This window comes from Nanorana parkeri, unplaced genomic scaffold (genome assembly GCF_000935625.1).
Source record: "Nanorana parkeri isolate BGI_ZX_2015 unplaced genomic scaffold, ASM93562v1 scaffold771, whole genome shotgun sequence".
Lineage (NCBI taxonomy): Eukaryota > Metazoa > Chordata > Amphibia > Anura > Dicroglossidae > Nanorana > Nanorana parkeri.
Window position 1 is genome coordinate 645,679 of NW_017307039.1, and position 11,892 is coordinate 657,570.

An 11,892-nucleotide genomic window follows, 5' to 3' on the forward strand; every position below is an offset into this window, starting at 1 on the left:
AAAATAAGTAATTAAAAAGTAAAAAATAAATAAAAAGGGAAAAATATAAAAAAAATTATTATAAATAAGATAAAAAATTCTAAAAAAAATAAAAGATGACGAGATAAATAAAAATCTAAAAAAGTAAAGTGATAATAAATTAAAAAAAGGAGAGAAACAATAAAAATTCAAACCAACTTTGCCACCCCCTGTATTGGGGGGGTGTGGGGGGGTGCGCATTGCGGAACCGAACCTGGCCTTGGGGCAGCAGGGAAAGTAAATCCGGTCCTGTGTGTATCTATCTAATTATTTGTTTAATTTTGCTGTTCCAATGATAATTAAACCTCTACATATTTTCGGGCTGCAGATAGGAAGCAGAATCAGTTTGAAAGACACCAGGGGTAGGGGGCATGATGTGTTATATGAAATGTCTGAAAAAACATTTTTTTTTTTCCATTTACTTCTTTGTCCGTTTCTATGTCTGAGAGCATTAGCAAAATCAACGTTCACCTAAAAAAAATTGTATATTCACTTGTATTCAGTTGTATGTTCACACAAAATGAATGTCTTTAAATAAGCAAACTTGTGATTACTTTAAATACCCAATAATATGCAAGGAAACAGGATTTTAGCTAGTAAACAATTGGTTGATTGAAGTAAACACAGACCTTATTTACTGAGCTTAATGAACATTCACTTTCCAAAATAAACAGTGCCTTATGACATGTGACCAGCATAAAAAAGTATTTAGGATGAAACACATTTTTTTATTTTTCTTTCATTTGAAGAAACGAATAATTATGCTGTTTCAGGTTCGGAGGCAACGAACCTCCAAATCCAAAACTGCACATTTAAACAGCAGAACGCTGTTCGGCCACTAGCACCTTCTGCGCATGCGTGACGCCATCTTGGAGGCGGAGTGCATAACATCACATGGCACCCCGTGTGCATGTATGGGTGCCGCCATCTTAGTGGCGCCCATACATGTGTATGACATCACCCAACGCTGCACACGTGCGGCATCATGTGATGTCATGCGCTCCGTCTCCAAAATGGCAGCGCACATGTGCAGAACGCGGCGGTGGCCAAAATGGCCTGCGCGTGTTCTGTAAACGAGTTAATATATGACTGTATATAGTTTTTCGTGTATTCGGGCATATAATAAATCCTTATTTCGGATTCATACGAACCACCGAATCAATGGAATTTCGTTTATTTGCAAGTTCATCTGAATACACATGCCTAGTGCTCGCTCCTCTAGAAAATCAACCCCACTGTCCCTTGCAAAGACAGGTGCTCCTGTTAGAATACACATTACTGTGTTTATAGCAACAACTTCTGTAGTATACAATTTCAGTCACTAGATGGCAGTGTTTATAAGTTCTGTTATCTATGGTGTATATACATGTTAATATTTTTGATATTTGATTGGGTTTAGACTACTTTAATCCTTATTCAAACTAATCAATATTATGAGAAAACAGATTTAGTGATGGGTACATTTTGTACTTTTTTTTTTCTGCCCTATTTGTGAGCAAAAAATTGGCAGATATTATTTGAAATATAATATGGGAGTGGTTTTTTTTTTTCTTCTTACAATGTGCATTGTTTCAGAGGTAAGGGCCTAACGTGCTCAGACTGTTTCCCTGCATAATTACAGTACTATACACCAGGTAGAGCTGTTGATTATACTGTTGTTGGTTATATGATTGTTGCATGATTGTTATTACAATACAGTGTAACATGCCTGGGTCCAATAATATAAAGAAAAATAATTGTGTCTTGGATGATACAGACATCCCAACTCTCCCGGACGTTCCGGGAGTCTCCCGCTATTAGATAGCGGCTCCCGGCCGCCCGGGAGAGGAACATTTTCTCCCGGAAAGGTTTAATTTGCTGATCTAGCAGAGTAAACCTTTCCCTGCGATCTGGGGTTTTTGTTTTTTTCTGACATCGGGACCGCCGACCTCCGTCAGGGGGAAAAAAAACCATGGGAATGCATAGCTAGATTGCTATTAGCTATTTCACTTTGCAATAGCCAATAGCAGACTAACTATTGCACCCGCCCACTGCTGCTGTCAATCAGCAGAAGTGGACCTGAAGTTCGCTATCAGATCCTCTTCTAGTGATTGACAGCAGCAGTGGGCGGGTGCAATAGCCAGCTTGCTATTGGATATTGCAAATTGAAATAGCCAATAGCAATCTAGCTAGTCATTTGTGTGTGTGTTGTTTGTTTGTTTTTTATCTGAAGGCAGCAGCTGTCAGAATACTAACAAAAAACAAAAAACAGCAGATAGCAAAGAAGCTATCGCTTCCCGTGCTATCATTTTAGGGGAGTGCTCTCTTTCCTAAGGGTGGCAGAGGGCACCTCACTGAAATTGCATTTTTCGGTTTGGGATCCCTGATGTCACAATGACATAACCATACCTTTTTCAATACATGCTAAATAAAGCCTGCACACAACTTTGTTATGCATCCAGTGTGGCCCCCTTTTTTTTTAGTAGATTTTAAATGTGTATTCAATGTATTTAACTATTTGTCCCGACTTCACAGATTCCAGTATTCAAAGGAGCAGACTCAGCAATCCTAGGAAAGAACATAAATGCATCAGATTTTCATGGAGTAGATGGGCTGGGTGATGTACCAGATCCAAATCCCCCCGGCCTGCAATTGTTACAGAAGGAACATGCTGTTGACGCAATAAAGCGCTTTGCTTCTCAGTATCCAGGCCAGGTAACAATCATCATTCAACAACATTGTAAAGCAGTAGTATTTCTACCACTAAGTACAGATCTTTAGTTAGAAGCTGTCTTATTAAAGGTGATAGACCAGTCAAGATTACAGCACACAGTTTTTGGTGGTTAGGAAACACTAGGAAGTCTAGTTCTAAACACTTGGCAATGCCATTCACACTGAGTCAAAAATAAATGTTCTTAGTAGGGATGTACCAATACCATTTTTTAGGAACCTGGTATTTTTCTTTCTTTTCGGTACTCGCCGATACCAAGTACCGGTGCCGTGTGCCCTGATTATCAGGAAGTCGGGAGGTGTATCATGACCCTTCGCTCGGCCTCCTGATTGCATGTGAAGCCGGTGTTCTAGTGAAAGAACATCGGCCTCTCTTGCCGAGGTTGCCCAGTTTCCTGATCAATCAGGAAGCCGGGTGGTGAGTCATGAGGTGCTGTTTGGCATCCTGATTGGTCAGGAAACCAGAGTGTTTGAAGTGAAGCTGGCTTCCTAGCCAATCAGGATTCTGTCAAAAGTTTTTTTTTTTTTTTACCAGGTTCAGGAGGGAATACCTACAGTGTATATACATAGACCAAAATCATGTTAAAACACAAATTCAGTAAAGACTTTGGTCTTCATCATCCGGGGGTTTGTGATTAATCAGGCCAAACAGAAGCACATTAAAGTGTCAGTATTAAAGATGGCGTGTATCCTCTTGGAACAAGACTACCGATGCCAGTGCTGCCAAAACTGTAATGTTGATTGGGTGCCCTAGTTTGGCAATCCCTGCATCATAGAAAACATGATTTTCACAAGAGATATCTTTTATCTGCTAAAATACCTGGTTTGTCGAGATCTACACAGTCTTGTCAGACAAAAGAGACAGGTTGCTCACCTGATATTTGTCTACTACATGTGAGCAATTCAGCATTCTCAGCTTCCTGCCCCCAGCCTGCAAATAGATGGTGGAGCAGCAGAATATTGGTGAGTAATCCCTATGCTCTTTCTTCCTGTCATCATGTTTATTGTCAGAATATGTGCATGTAGCTCACCTCATTGGCTCACCTCATTGGTTCCTAGTGCTGTCCCTCCCTATCCCAGACTGAGTGCATCTGTACAAAGGATAAGAAAAGCTCATGACAAGACCAGATTTGGGCACTTTCACTACCTGCATTAAATAAAGACTGTTTAAATACATAACGGCATCCATTTTTGTATTTATATTTTAAAATTTATAAATCTCACTGCAGTTCAGCTTGAAATTAGTAAGGCGCTATTTTTATATTTTTGAGAAGCATATCTTATATTTTAAAATGCCAATGTTTCACTTCCTATACCGCATATAGTCTTAACCAAAGTTATATGGCTGATACTTTTCCATAAACATTTCGAGACAAATAACTAAACAAATGAACTGATCTAGAGTGTACTCTGTGCAAGCCCTTTTGAATAGTTGAATTATTAAGAAAGCAATCTTAATAAGTGACGCTAAACTTACAAGTAAAATCTTTAAAAATGCATTCAAGTATCCAAACTATTAACATAAATGTATCTTATTTGTGTATCACTCAGCTGTACAGCCTCAAATCATTTCTGAATTGGTGCTGACACTGTCCTTCCTTCTGGAGGGTGGCTACTTTTGTTCCCCATGGTCCCTGTGGGTGTTGTAAAGTAGCCACCACTCCAAGCTTGCTGGACTACAATCTCAATACAAATGAATAAACTAAATGTGAGATTGTAGTCCATCACGGGAGCGAGCTTGGAGTGGTGGCTACTTTACAACACACGCAACACACATTTATATTCTGTTTTACATTAAATTGTTTAATTGGTATTATTTGTGTGGTTTCATTTTTGTAGATCTCTTTGGTGGCTACAGGTCCATTGACCAACTTGGCCTTAGCTGTAAGGATGGATCCAACAATACCGCAGAAACTGAAAAATTTATACATAATGGGTGGAAATATGGAATGTAAGTCAAATAATGTTTGTCATGGTGCCCAACATTTATATTACCAGCTCTTGCATACCACTTGTAAACACAGTTGTTTTGAGACTGTAATTGTCCGGTCACTTCTTTCCATTTTACATGTTTTTACATTAAATAGGTAATTAATTTTTTTGTAATCTAACATTTTGTATTATTTAGCAAGAGGAAATACCTCTGCTTGTGGAGAGTTTAACTTCGTTGCTGACCCAGAAGCTGCCTACATTGTCTTAAAGGACTATTTGTGTACAACCTACATTGCTACATGGGAGCATTCATGTCGCTCCAAGCTTCCATGGGTAAGTGAAACCTTTGAAAACATTAAAAGTGTGTGTGTATATTATACTCTATTGCCAAAATTATTGGGACATCTGCCTTCACCCGCACATAAACTTTAATGGCATCCCAGTCTTAGTGCAATAGTTCAATATTGCATTGGCCCACCCTTTGCAGCTATAACAGCTTCAACTCTTCTGGGATGGTTGTCCACAAGGTTTAGGAGTGTGTCTATGGGAATGTTTGACCATTCTTCCAGAAGCGCATTTGTGAGGTCAAGTACTGATGTTGGATGAGAAGGCCTGGCTTTCAGTCTACGCTCTAATTCATCCCAATTACGTTCTATCGGGTTGAGGTCAGGACTATGCATGCCAGTCAAGTTCCTCCACCCCAAACTCCCTCATCCATGTCTTTATTTTGGAACAGGAAGGGTCCATCCCCAAACTGTTCCCACAAAGTTGGGAGCATAAAATTGTCCAAAATGTCTTGGTATGCTGATGCCGTAAGAGTTCCCTTCACTGGATCTAAGGGGCCAAGCCCAACCCCTGAAAAACAACCCCACACCATAATCCCCCCTCCATCAAACTTTACACTTGGCACAATACAGTCAAGCAAGTAACATTCTCCTGGCGACTGCCAAACCCAGACACAATTATCAGATTGCCAGGCAGAGAGGCGTGATTCGTCACTCCAGAGAACACGGCTCCACTTCTCTAGAGTCCAGTGGCAGCGTGCTTTACACCACTGCATCTGACACATTGCATTGCACTTGGTGATGTAAGGCTTGGATGCAGCTGCTTGGCCATGGAAACCCATTACATGAAGCTCTCTACGCACTGTTGTTATGCCAATCTGAAGGCCACACGAAATTTGGAGGTCTGTAGCTATTGACTCTGCAGACAGTTGGCGACTTCTGCACACTGTGCGCTTCAGCATGCGCTGACCCTGCTCTGTCATTTTATGTGGCCTACCACTTCGTGGCAGAGTTGCTGTTGTTCCCAGTTGCTTCCACTTTATTATAATATCACTAACAGTTGACCGTGGAATATTTATTATCAAGGTAATTTCACGGAACACCTGAATCCAATGATTTGGAGGGGTGTCCCAATACTTTTGGCAATATATTGTGTGTGTAATGTGTCTTCTGTGTGCGAGTGTGATGCAAAAGAGTCTGTCGGTTTCCAAGAGTGGCAATATAAGTCCCAGCTATTAATAGAAACCTGGGCTGAGAATATGCAGAAGGCTGTTGCAAATCTCTTCCTACAAAATGCTAGCTGCCTGTCTGTCTCTTCATTCAGTACTTGGTTAGTCAAAAATCATTCAGCCAGGAAAGTCAGGGTGAAGTCACAGCTGCTGATCTGTATACTTATTTTGGGTCAGTTCCTTAAGAAGTGCAAAAAAACAAAAGGTATCAGGTTCAATCTCATGACTTCATTAGTTGGCTTCTCTCATCCTGCAATGGCCAAAATGAGAATCTAGATCAGCAGTTTTTAGTTTCAGAGTTCAGAAAGTCTATATATTGGGGTTCCATGGATATTGAAAGATAACTATAAATTTGATTTGAGAGGATAGAAAGCCCACTTAGTGAACCTATATTTTTAGTGATTAAGACCAGCAATAGACATCTCCTTTTTTGCAGTGTGGATGTACAATTTTAAAAGCCAACTGGTGGCCAAGAGTACAGTATTTGTACCTTTTTAGACATCAAGCGTCACTGCTATGTGTTACATTAACAAAGTATGAAAAAACGTCCACCACCAACTGCCATCTTAGATTTTATTTTTAGGATTATCCTTACTCTCAGTGGTGCATTTAAAAGTCCATGTTTTAGCAGACGGAGTCAAGATGGTGCATGACCTTTTGGAAATACTTGGAGACATCTGATTTGAGGGGGAAGATTATAACATACTGTAAATCTTTTATAAGATCAAGTCATCAGTAGCTCAGATTTCATGCTCTAAACCATATCTAAATATGAAATCCATACATGCCACTGCACACATCCTGTGTCGAAAACTGCCTGGTTTTCCATCCTGTTGGACCTTACAGATACCTGGGCTTAGCTACTGACTCTAAAGAAAGATTCTACAACTTTTGTTTTTTTTTTTGTAGTTGTAATGCCACAAATGAGAGAATTCTCAGTTTTTATTGCTTGTTTAATTAAGCTTTGCTTAACACACTCTTTTCAGCCAATTCTATTTCTTAAAGTGTATTTCCACTTTCACAGCCAAATTGCGATGCCACCTTTTTTATATATGTTACCTGCATATTGCAGTTTAAATTGCTTTTAATCAGGCTAGGGTTTTAAGGGTTAACATTTCTTCTGACTATTTGTTTAAAATGTTAGGATGGGCGGTCGGGTGAGGTGTCTGACATGGCTTGTCCATTGTATGTTAATGAAACTTGTCAAGATATATATAATCTTAAAATTTCAGTCCCAAGTCTTTCTATTAGGACAGACCTCTGTAAAAGGGATAAGAAAAACCTGTAATCGGCCATCTTGCCTACTTTTAACAGTTAATGTCAGTATGCAGGAACACACAACTAACATGACTGCAAAATTGGAAATACACTAAGTCTATGCAGTCACTGTTAACAATGAAATGGTACTTTTATTGTATTGGTGATATTGCTTCCTAGATAGTTATGAACAGCTTACCATTTTCTTATAACAGAAAAATTTATATTGTTTTGGTTGCTTAGGAATGGTATGATCAATGGGTCAACTTGGGGACAAAGAAATCTGACTTCATAAAGAAGATCTATGCTCATAGCTTGCAGTTCTCAAGAAGTGAGAAGGAAGAGAAGGCCATTGTAGATGGACCTGGATTTGTCTCTTGCGACTCGTATGCGATGGCTGCAGCCATTGATCCCAGCACTGTCACCAAAGTCATTGAATGTGGAGTGACTGTGGAGCTTAATGGGACATACACTCGTGGGATGATGGTGCTAGATTTGATTGATGAGCTGAAGAAGAAGAACAAAGCCATTGTTATGAATGGATGTGACCTGGAAAAATTTAAGGCACTTATGCAGACTACTGTCAAATAGGAAAAAAAATCCTGATTGTTGTTACATGGTAAAAAGAAAGTTTAAACAAATATATTGTTTAATGTAGCTGTTGCTCATTACATTTTTTTAAAGAGTTTTTTTTCAATTTAAAACTTGAATTAAAAACCACTATATGCAAAATAAATAGGAACATGACTGTTTCATATATAGCTATTTTGATCTGTTGTATTCATTCTTTGTATATGTCATTATCTGCAACTTGATAACCTCGTGCTTTGACTTCTAAACTAAAGCTATTTTCTCATTCTGGCTTGACAGAATTAACGTCTTCCATTTATCTTACGATATGGAAGGCATTCTCAAAATTTTACCAATATTACAATCAATGTAATACGTCTAAATGGTTTTGACCCTTTTTGGGTAGATGGTGGTGGGATAAAAAAAAATAAGCTTTTATATATATATTTTTTAACCCATCCTGGCTCTGGCACCAAATTGGAAAACAGTCAATATTTTCATGTTAGACAATTCCCCAGACCTCAACACAAATAAACATGAAGTCAATCTGAAATCCAAGCAAACCACTTAAAATACATATATATGAACTATCTTTCCACTATGTCCCCACGTGTCATCTCACATGAGCAATCGCCTAGCTGTGAGGTACAGGAAATGGAGAGTTAATACATTTGGGATAACCCAACACCCCCTCAATGATTTTCTGTTCCTTGGGAGCTGAACCATAGGGAGTACTCCCATGGCATCTCAGTTGGGAGTTACTGTGGGCTCCTTTTTAGTGGCTCCCTCTCAGGCTGGTCCCATCTCCCCCCTTGACAGGTGTGCTCGCAGTGGAGGGAGCCTTTTGGGGTCCCAGCCTGAGGGAGGGCTCAGGAGTGTGGGGGACAGTTGAGGACTTGCAGCAGGCTCCAGGTGGGAGCTGTGATGTGCAGTGGCCCTTACTCTCCTCCCTGAGGATCAGAATGAGGGCGCTGTAAGATTTAGGTCAGCATCAGAGTGGCATTGGGTGTCCCATGTGGTTTCCCGTGGACTTCTAGAATCACCGTGGAATGCATTGCACTTCCAGTTATGATGTCAATTCTGCTCTGGGGGATATTTGTGCCCTTTTTTTATTTTTCAGAGTCTTATCTTCCAAAAATGGTAAGTGATGTGTTTCTGCGGAAGGGTCCATTTTTTGTCTTGCTGCTTGCAGCTGAACTGGTGCATTAAAGAGGGGTGTGGGTGGGGTTCCTTTGGTGGTCCCTAGTCTATTTAAGAGATTCTGACCCAGTCCAATGCTGGTGTGTGCTGCAGGATGAATGAGAATGCTGATGCCCAATCAAGAGATCAAAGGCACTAGGGAGAGGCATCCAGGCTGTTTATGGGTAATCCCCTTCTTTTTCCACTGCTTCCTTTAGGGAATATAGTGCAATGTGTGTGTGTGTGTTTTTTTTCTCCTTGTTTTCTTTTAGAAAAGTAAAGATTCAAAATCGTCCTCTGAGGCTGTGGCAGGCTTAAGATTAAGAAACAATGCACTTTTTGTAATTCTAAACTGCTGGCATCTTCTTTCAAACTGCTATCTGCAAGCACAAATAAGTTGCAGAGGAGTTATCATCTTTGATGCAGCGGAAAACGGAATTTTGTAGGTCAGTGAGCCAAAGTTGATAAATTGGGAGCTGGAGATTAGATCTTTTAACTACAGGGAATTAACGTGATGCAGGAAGCACTCTAAATGTTGCAAATACACATATAAAAACTTTTGAGATGACACCATGGCCGTAGCCTTTGTAAATGGCCAGGGAGGAACAAGGACTCCATTGTTATGGGAATTAAGGCAATATATCTGTTGAGGAACATATTCTTCACTTAATAGGGTTACATTTGTGGTCACCCTTGGCCACAGGGGCTTGGATTAAGCAGCATAGGGGTCTATTCACGAAGCTGCCGAAGGATCTGGCCGTAGCTTCGGCCGATCCTTCGGCTAGCTTCGGCCCCAGGACGCCTTCGGTTCAGTAGAACCGGGGGGGGGGGCTGTACGGGCTATTCACAATAGCCCGTACAGCTCCCGATCATTGCCGAAGCTGGCGGAGCTAGCCGTGATCTTACGGCTGGCTCCGGCCACTTTCAGAGAGATCAGCCTCCCTGGTTGCTAACCAGGGACACTGATCTCCAAACAGCTGACTTTCCCTGGCGCCCCGGGAGCCTCCCGCTCCCGGCCGCCAAGGAGAGAAACCCGCTCTGTCTTTTTTTCTGTATTCTGACACGAGCATGTCAGAATAGAGAAAAAAAAAAAACCCATTCAAAAGCATTGGGACATTACTATTGGCTATTTCAATTTCAATAGCCAATAGTAAACTAGCATTGTACCCGCCCTCTTTTGCAGACATATGTGTTCCAACAACTTATAGATCACTGGGGGGGCTCACCAGATCAATATGTTTGCCATAGGAGGCAATGCCCTTCTACTAAGGTTCTTTCTTAACAAGAGGGACATTCTGGAGGGTCCGGATGCCCTCAGCCAGGGATGGGACTTTAAGAAAATCTGGGAGGCAGAAGTCCTCATCCTAACTACTTGGTTTCACAGGAGAGTGTGGTTTACATTACTTCAACACTTGTCAGTGTCAGAACCTATTCCTCTCTCATGCAGACACGACCCTCTGTTCCAGGGACTGATTCTGCATCCAGCAGTAGTGAGACTTAGATTGACTGCTTGGCATTTGCTTGGTAGATCCTCAAGAGAAGAAGTCTCTCCGATACAGTAATCTCTAGCCTTCAAAAGTAAAATTTTTGGTTATTTCAAAAATGTATTTGCCTATTTGGAACATATTTTTTCAAGTTGATTCCTTGAGAAATCCATTTTTTTTTGTTGATACTGGACTTTCCTCAACCAGGTCTGGAAAAGGGGTTCAGCTTTTCCAGAGCATCCCAAAAGTCCAGATTTCAGCACTTTGTTTTCCTTTTTTTAATTTCCAATTGACAGACCAATAATAGATTAAACACTTTATGAGAGCAGCTTTACATCTCTGACCCTTTATTCAATGAAGGTTTCTTCCCTGGAATCTCTCCTGGGGATTAAGAGGTTTATTGATGCACTAGATCAAGCCTTTCTAATATTCCTAACAATCAAATGGCTTTCTTTCTGGCCATATCAATGGTCAACAGGATGTGAGATATTTAGGCTTTCTCTATACGTCAACCCTATTTCAACATATTCCAGGATAAGAGTGTCCTATCCCTAGACTCTTCCTACATTCCATCCTACATCACTCTATTTAGATAACTATTTCCTCTTTTTATCCTGGTCCTCCTAATACAGAAGAAGACCTTCACAAACTGGATGTGAGGAGGTGCTTGCTCCAGTACCATAGGGTTACAAAACCTTATTTTAGTTCAGTTTCAGGGTAGGATTAAGGCCATAATGTGTCTAAGATTACCAATGTCAAATAGATTTTACAAGTCATCCCTTGCAGTCATATAGCAATAATCCTCCTCCTGAAAAAGTGAGAGCATATTCCACCAGATCAATCTTTACCTCTTGGGCTAAGGCTGCCTCAGCAACGGTGGATAAGATATGTAGAGCCACAAAGTGGTCACATTTTCATACTGGCGTCTGGCACTACAGACTGGATGTAGATCTGGATCAGTAGGCGGACATTGGATGGAAAGTTTCTTCGGTTTTCTACCTATGAGGTATTTATCTGGTATATCTCTTGTGTGCTGTCATGGTTTGTAGTGGAAAATACAAATTACTCATTATCTGTAATACCCTTTTCATTTAGTCACCATGACAGCACAGGCTTATTTTTTTGCCTTGGTTTCTAATTGTCCTTTTCTGCTACTATGTTACTCACTGTGGAGGTGTTGGGCTATCTTAAATTTGATAACTCTTTCTATTTCTTAATTTTTAGCTATGT

At 40.4% G+C, this 11,892-nt stretch overlaps 1 protein-coding gene across 2 annotated transcripts in view; it reads left to right on the plus strand.

The window, feature by feature from the left end:
* The window catches only part of LOC108793661 (pyrimidine-specific ribonucleoside hydrolase RihA-like), a 15,780-nt gene extending 7,730 nt beyond the window's left edge, over positions 1 to 8,050 (plus strand). For both annotated transcript variants that reach the window (XM_018564667.1, XM_018564668.1), the window contains exons 3-6: positions 2,533 to 2,712; positions 4,567 to 4,678; positions 4,856 to 4,992; positions 7,673 to 8,050. In XM_018564667.1, the coding sequence (XP_018420169.1) occupies positions 2,533 to 2,712; positions 4,567 to 4,678; positions 4,856 to 4,992; positions 7,673 to 8,020 (777 nt within the window). In that variant the 3' untranslated portion in view covers positions 8,021 to 8,050. The remainder of the gene's footprint in view (positions 1 to 2,532; positions 2,713 to 4,566; positions 4,679 to 4,855; positions 4,993 to 7,672) is intronic.
* The last annotated feature ends 3,842 nt before the right edge of the window (positions 8,051 to 11,892 follow it).